Genomic DNA, 8,530 nt, shown 5'->3' on the forward strand with positions numbered 1-8,530 from the left:
TTTCAATTTTATATCCAATAGGTTTGTGAATTTCATAACTTTCAAATTCATGACCTATTAGACACAATAAAAAAGTTCAAAGTCTTATTAGAAACAAAATTAAAAGTTTAGAGACTCATTATACACCTTTTAATATTTAAAAACTAGATAAAAAACTGAAAGTTCATAAACCTACGTTTTAAAATTCGATGACTTATAACTCCAGCTTAAACGTATAGGGGTTGTTTGGGGATCCGTAATGGAATGAGTTTGGATTGTAATATAATCCAAAACCCATATTTGAATTGAGCATCATGGACTATATTTGTAATATTAAACTCATTCCGTTTCATTCTGACAGTTTGTAATATTCACAATTCATGATCTTATTTCCGTGCCACCTTAATTTCTTACGCATTTCAATACTTCTCTGATTTCCAGTAATCTTGATTATATTATAGTCTCCTAAACCACCACCACTGCGATTAAATTTGAAATTTAATTACATAATTTTATATCCTTCCATTCTCTGAGTGCTTTTTCTCCCTAAAGATTCCATAGAAGTTTCAAAATTTAGAAGTTAGCCTTAGCCACATAAATAAAATAAGTTTTTATTTGTTCCTTCTTTATAAAGTATATTTTGCAAAAGAATATGTGTTGCAAAGAAAGTTATGATTGTGACAATTGGTTCTCATAGAATTACATATCAATGGGTTGGTTTTTATTTTAGTTTTAAGATTCCAAAAACAATGAGTAATCTCAACCATTAAATTTTTTACAAAAATTCTCTAAGTTTCTTCTTTTCCTCTTTTTCTTTTCATCCAAGTGGGTTGAAATATATGGAATCAAATCAAATTTGTTTTTGCTCAAAGTACATAGGATCCAATCTCTCTTTAGTCATTCAAATTTACTTACTCACTACAAATCTACAATAATTCTTTTTTACAAATTTTAACCAAAATGCATTATATTCAAAATAATGAATGGTAATGGTTTAGTTGTACCTTTCTTTCTTTCTTCTCCCCATCAAACCTATCAATTAATTGGAAGCTTTGTCACAATGCACTTGCAATCAAATTGTGAACATAAAGCAAACACCCATATCAAAAAAATTCTTACCAAACATGTCACTCAAATAGATGGGGTGAAAATGTTTTTCACTATGGTAATAAATAAGAGCATTTACCTTTTATGATATAAATATTCCAAAAGAAATAAATCATGTTTGAACAACAAACTACCCGGCAAATTATATTCCATTATTTTTTTTTTCTTTTTGGTCATTCAGAAAAAATGAAAGAATATACAAGATCATACAAAAAAAAAAAAAAAAAAGTATCCCATTTTCTATTTAAACTAATTGGCATTTAGCCAATGATAGAACTTTTTTTAAATAAATAAATAAGATTACTTCTGAAAATACATTTGAGAACAGGGATTTTAAGTATTAAAACATAAGCTACTTGATTAAAGATATTAAGAAATAAATGGTTGCTTTGGTATGATACAGTATATATTTACAAGATATTTAGAGCAAAGGATGGAATTGTTAATGCATATACATGATGAATAAGACTACTGTACAAGTTGAAACTGAACTTGCAAAGATCAACAAAAGGATTGACCTAAACTCTGGTGTAATTTTGAGCTCTTTCTAAAGCCATTTATTCACAAGGAGATTTCTAACATTCACTAAACCAATTTTCTCAGGAACATGACTTTATCAACCCCAAATTGTAAAGAAACTTCTCTGATCTAGATCGAAAAAGATTACCGAGCGAAAATCTACTGCTTTCTGGGGTTTGAGATTTTGTGCAGAATTCGTCGTCTTTGACACACAATACTGTGAGGCCAATCTCTTTTCGAACAGCTTCGATCATCTCACTCTTGACTGGATTCCCAGATGCATCAGTTACATAGAACACATTAACAGCCTGAGAACCTCGGGTGGTAACTTCAGCTCGAGTGACTGAAAGACCATTTTCTCTGAAGATTCGAGTTACATCGGAAAGGAGTCCAGCCCTGTCATCACTGCAAAGTTCTAGTCTTATACCCTGAGTATTTAAGAGAGCACAATCATGTAAGACTCGAATCAAGAATACAAATCTTAGGCAGGAAATGTAAATCAACATCATTTATCACCTCAGATGTTCGCCTTCGAATGGCAGCCTCTAAGCAATGGATTACTCTTTGCCTCTCTGCTTCAGAACTAATAGGACTTCCATCCATATGCCGGATATAATACTCCTGCTTAACAAATGCATATTCAAATGAGTTTCAGCTTTCAGCTTCACGCGTGGGGCAATTTAACGAAACCGAGATACATCAAATGGATCACGAAAGAGCGGCACAGGCCATGAACAGATAAGAAGTTACCTGAGAAGCCTCTGGTCCTTCAGCAATGACAGTAGCATGGTAAACCACATACTGCATGTCTGTTAGTGTGCAAACAGTATCAAACAGCAACTTTGGACGGTCAGGAGACCTCAAGTTCACAACGGTATATCCCTTATCGGCGCAGTTCTCGACGGTCACGAGGGGTTTTCTCCGATCACTTGTCGAGCCGCAGTCCAAATCATCTCGGTCGTAATCGCGGTCTGCATACATCATTTGGTGCAGCCTCCTTTCCTTGTGAGTAGAACCCACCGAAACAGCAGTGTTGGCACTCCGCTTATCTCGATCCCCTTTTAAGACAAAGAGGAGAAGCTGCTTTATCTTACCAAGCCGATCAGGATCATCAATTGGAAACCCAGTAGCCTCGTCGGTGATGTAGACAACAGATGCCATTCTTGAATTATGAGTCCAAACTTCAGCAGCTACCACATTGCATTTGAGGTCTGATAGAACAGCAAAAACCTCAGAGAGCAAACCAGGCCTATCTCTTCCAGTCAATTCAATGGTTGTATGTTCCTCAGCAGCTTGAACACCAACCGATCTCCTCAACGACCGGAAGCTCCGTGCCCTCGGCCCAAGTGACTGCAGCAAGAAAATTCATCCATAAGCACAAACATAACATAGCATCTCAGCACATGCAAATTTCTCAAATCAACCAACAAGCGAACTGTCAAACAAATTCTTACTAATGAAGCTTATCTGATCACACATTATGTTCATTTTTCACATAAAAGTTTCAAATATTTTCTCAAACATCCTCTATCCTTTAAATGATTAGTTACCCAAAATCAACACATTCAGCAACAAGCATACCATATAATATGCAAATCAAAAGTGGGAAATTCTGACGCAGTTGAAAGAGAGAAGACCAGAGAGCAAAATCACACTGAATTCCTAAGAAAAGCTAATCCAGAATCAGAACCCTCTTCCCCAATTCCCATGTTTCCTTATAATTCCAGTGAAAGATGAACAAAGGAAGCCTTTGAAATGGAGTTCTAAGCTTAAGAAAACCGTACGGATGAATGAAAAGAGGGCATTGAAATTCACCTGTTGAATGCGCTCAGCAACATCATTTTCAGAGAGCTTGTTCCCACGTTGATCCGTTACATGGAACACTGCAGAACAAAAAGAGGAAAAAATGATAATGAATAATAGTTCACAAAATCGGAGACCCTTTATTTATTTTAAATGGAAATTCAGTTTCAAGTAAAGAAAAAAAATCTTAGCTCACCATCCATGAACCATTCGCCATCAGAAGAAATGTAAGCTCGTCTAATTATGAGATTCAAATCATTAAGAACCTGAACCACTTCCAGCAAACTCCCACGCTTATTCGCACTATCAACCTGAAAATTTTCACCACTGAAATCCAATTAGAACCCAAAACCCATCTTCAAGATGGGAATTGAAGTCGGAAAAAAAATACCTTAATCAGAGTAGCTTTCCTGCTGGAATCATTATCAATGGTGACCCTGGAAAACGAAACCCATTTGAGAAAAGAAACAGAGGAAACAAACCCATGATGAAAATCGAAGATTAAAGAAAAAAAGAAACCTGGGAGGGTTCATACGATTGACGAGCTTCTCAAACTCGTCGTCAAGAGGGAGAGAGAGGGACCAACAATCCATAAGAAGAAGAAGAAGAAGAAGAAGAAGAAGAGGGAAATGGGTAAAAAAGCAGAGGGAAGTACTGGAAAAGGGTGTGGGGAGAGAGGATTGTGAGTGAGTTTGGGGTTATTTTTAGGGAAAAAGAAATGGATGTCTCCGAGTTTCTTTGAGATACCTTTAGGATTTCTGATTTGCAAAGGCTCTCTCAGCCTCTCTCTCTGTTTTTGTTTCACCTTCTCTTTCTGTGGCTTTCTGTGGTTTGAAACTGACCTTTTGTTTGTGCTTTCTGCACTGTCTCTTTGGTGGCTCTTGAGATGGCTCAATAGTTTTTTCCTTTCTTATTATATATATAAGAATTTTAAAACATAAATTTAAAATTACATTTCATGTCTCCATATTATCTTTTTGAAATCCGATTCTAATTTGAAGTTACATATATCTATTAATATTTGATTGACAATACACTATTATTAATTTATTTTTTAATATGATTTATGTTTAAATAAATTATATAATTATTATTTGTAATATCATTACATAATATTATATAGTTTTTTTTAAAAAAATGAGTGAGTTTATAACCTAATATATTATATTTTTAAATGTGTTTTCATCTTTATTTAATACAATTCTGTATTTTAAATTTTAAAATTAGAAAACTGGATGCAAATAAAACACAAAAATGTTTATTTTCAGATTTTTCATTGTTAGGATCACAAAATCTGATAACAATTTTCAGAAACATGATTCGGGTTATCTACTAAATACATATTTGTTGAATTTAAAAACATAAAATAGAATTCAGATTTTCAACCAAACAAACCTTAAATTTTTTGTAATTATGTAAGGACATACATTCAATCGTCTGACCTTTTAGGTCGAATGTAATGCTTAATTAGTGAATATATATATATGCATTTGGTTAACTCAATGAATACGAAGGTTGAGATAAAATTATGTTCGCAGTTTGTTCCTTTTTATTATTTAAAATGGAGTCGCTTCATTTTATTTCGGGATATATAGATATATTTGCATAAAAAGTTATTGTTAACTGTTTGACCAAAAACTTGTTTCCGCCTCTAAACTATTTTATACATATTTTATTAGTTAAATTATAATTTTGATTGTTATGATTTAGTTAAAATTTAATTTTTATGGTTAATAATTAGAATTTAATCTATAATTTGATGAACTATTTATGAATATTTTATTAAATCATATAGACTAAATTTTAAACTTTAAAATCGCATAGACTAAATTCTAACTTTATCTAAATTATAGAGAGTAAATTTGTAATTTAACATATTTTATTTTAGTTTCTAATTTTAAAATATTAGGTTTTAATTATTAAATCGTAATAAGTTTCAAATGTGAATTTAAATACTTCCTCTAGTAAATATATATAATTCTAATTTAAGTAAATGAATAAAATACATATTCTAATTTAAGTTTAGTTTGGATGAATCGTTAACTATCTTTTCTTTAAGTTGAAAATTTAATCTCCTTACACTTGTTGAACTACAAATAATAAATATATATAATTTAATTATCGATAAAGGATTAAAATATTATATACTTAAAATTATATTATATTAAAATAAATGACATGTGCCAATAGTAGATACAAATGTTGAGGGATAATCACACCCTCATTAGGTTAGAGTTGAAGAATTGTCCAATACGGAGAAACAAATTCACACATAAGGTTACATATCGATGTGGTACTTGTCCAACATGCTCTACCCATTAAGTTAATATTGAGTAAAATCGAAGTAGATGTGGAGGGGAAAACAATAATAATCCTTTATTGTGTTGGCTACATTATACATATTTATTATTTAGCACCTTATTGACAAAATTTTCAAAGTTTTTGGCTAGTTATCATGACAAGTTGGACCGGGTTAATGGAGTTTTGGTTGTCTTACACTAGTCCTGCCCAACTCAATTCCATCCCTTGGTTAATTTGTCATAACCTTTTAATTATATGGGTGATTAAGTTGATTTCTTTTATGTGAATTGGAAAAATCGAATCCTTTCTATAATCTAAGTTTTATGTGGGTGTAACATAAAAATTTAACGTTAAAATATAATAAAAGATGGAAGTTTAAACTTTAATAGATTTTAATTTGAAAATCCTAACTCTATGTAAATTGATATTTACTTTCAAAATATAAACTATTATTAAGTAAAAAACAATAAATATTCCAAAAAGAGGTTAGTAGACATGGGGTATCTTTTTAAAATAATAATTTAGCATTTTTTTTTTTTTTAAAAAAAAATATATATATATATATATATATATATATATATATATATATATATGGGACTTTCATGTACGGTACGGGCAGCATTGTTTTTGGTGGGGCCCACATCCACTTCTGCTACTTGGCATTTTGGTCGTCTTCTTGTATAGTTTGAGTTCAACTTTTCTTTTTCTTTTTTTCTTTGTTCATTTAATTTCAAAAAATAAAATAAATAATAATAATTATTATTTTCATTTTATTTTCAGGTTTGTTCTCTCTTGGATAGGGGTGATGGTTCACGAGATTGAGAAGTGTAGTATGAAGTCAAAAAATTTGGATATGTGTTGTCTCTATTTATATTACATAGAAGAAATTTGTGTAGTCAATATTTGAATTGGTAAGTTCACATGTTCTTTATAGGTCGACTTCTCAACATCATGTTACACGAATTTAACATACAAACTAAATGTTTTTTTTTTCTTTTTGTTTGATTTTTTTAGATTTTTAAGAATTTATACATGTTCTCATCTTTTATTGGAAAGTTAGTTAAATTTAATATTTTAAACCTAATTTTATTGTTTAATAATTAACTTGTCTAATTAAATTAACTTCAACAATTAGATAAATAATACATTGAAATCGAAAATACAAAATTCAAATTGAGTCATTTGGATAATTAATTTAAAAAACACGATCTTAATACTAAATTCAATATCTTTTTAATAATAATAATAATAATAATTCGATAGAGTATACTTAACAAATAAATATTTTAAATATCTCCTTGACATATAATCTACTTTTTAAAATTTTGCTAACCCTCAAAAAATTATTATGTAAGTTTTAACATCAACCAATTTTAATATTAGAGAGAAAAATAGAATATTTTGAAAAAATTTAAACATAAGAAATTGAATTGATTTTTTTAATAAAAAATGGAGACTAATTAAAAAAAAAAATCTAACAGTTAGAGATTAAAACAAATGCTAAGTCAAAATTTTAAGTTAAGCTTTTACAATTTTTTAAAGCATCCCAACTACCCAAATCCTCAATATCTATATCCTATTAAAATCTAGTGAGATTAGGCTGTCCCTTAGGATACCCTATGACGGAAAAAAAAAAAAAAAAAACACTTGTAGACCTTTTAGGGCACTTCATTGTGCTATAAGATAAGCATTTGTCTCTTTAATTTTTCTTTCTAGCCTTTAAATTAGCTACAATAATAAATACATTTAAATAAATGTATGGATAATTGTTTTAAATGGTAAAACTGTTAAAAATAGTAAAATCTCAATTCTATTAGTGATAGACCACGATAAATATTTATCACGGACATTGATATATCTATCACGGTCTGTCACTAACAAATAGTGAAATTTTGCTATATTTATAAATAAATTAACTCATTTTTTTAATTTAAAAATAACGCTAAATATATATATATATATATATATATATATAACTTAAATACCAATATTATAAGTTGCTCTAATATTTAGGTCTTTGTATTATATAAGTCATGTTTGAAATTTTTGTTATAAAGATACGTTTATATAACAAAATAAGAAGAACTAGAAGCTACTAAAAATAATGAACTAGAAAAATATTTAAACAATAAAAACCAAATACTTGTTTTTAGTATATTAAAAATGTGTTTGTATATATTCCAAAAATAATAATAATAATAATAATAATAATAAAGTAGTTGCTCAAAGTAAATAACTCTTTAGGACATGTTTTGAATAATTTTAAAATAATCCTAATTCATTCTTAAAAACATGTTTTTAATAATTCAATTAATTTGATTATAGGAAAAAAAATCATATAAAGTGTAAAATAAAATATTAAATTGGTCTTGAATGATTAGAGTTATGTTTTAGAGGGATTTAATAATGATAAAAATGATTTTGACTATTTTAATTTTTAAAATCACTCTCAAACATGTTTTTAAAAATATATATATAAAAAAAAAAACAATGACAGTTTTTCTAACCTATTTCGTTTATATTATATTTTAAAACCAACTTTTCAAAAACCTAAATGAACTAAGGTAATGATCAAAATATCATCGTGGATATCAAAATCAATATTCCAGTATTATAGATATATCGAGATTTATGAATAAAATGTTGATATTAAAAGATATTTTTATAAATAAAAAATTAATAATTAAGTTATTTTTACCAAAAAAAAAAAAGGTTAAAATGTTGTTATTGGTACTCTTCACATCAGAATTAATAGATTATATCATTTATATTGTACGTGTATTCATAAATACTAACAAAATTATTGATTAATCTTTATTAT

General features: G+C 28.8%; 1 protein-coding gene across 2 annotated transcripts; it reads right to left on the reverse strand.

The window, feature by feature from the left end:
* Positions 1–1,417: 1,417 nt before the first annotated feature.
* On the reverse strand, positions 1,418–4,305 carry LOC120068402 (ACT domain-containing protein ACR4-like). 2 transcript variants are annotated; one of them, XM_039020158.2, is made up of 7 exons: positions 3,928–4,305; positions 3,800–3,845; positions 3,605–3,719; positions 3,421–3,488; positions 2,356–2,955; positions 2,122–2,226; positions 1,418–2,033 (listed from the first exon to the last, which is right to left on the reverse strand). In XM_039020158.2, the coding sequence occupies exons 1-7, from the start codon at positions 3,999–4,001 to the stop codon at positions 1,686–1,688; spliced, it is 1,356 nt and encodes a 451-aa protein (XP_038876086.1). In that variant the 5' UTR covers positions 4,002–4,305; the 3' UTR covers positions 1,418–1,685. The 2 variants fall into 2 exon arrangements, with proteins under 2 accessions (XP_038876086.1, XP_038876085.1); XM_039020157.2 differs by having other exon boundaries at positions 2,122–2,229.
* Positions 4,306–8,530: the final 4,225 nt, after the last annotated feature.

This window comes from Benincasa hispida, chromosome 12 (genome assembly GCF_027475165.1).
Source record: "Benincasa hispida cultivar pf3 chromosome 12, pf3_genome.v1.1, whole genome shotgun sequence".
Classification (NCBI taxonomy): Eukaryota; Viridiplantae; Streptophyta; class Magnoliopsida; order Cucurbitales; family Cucurbitaceae; genus Benincasa; species Benincasa hispida.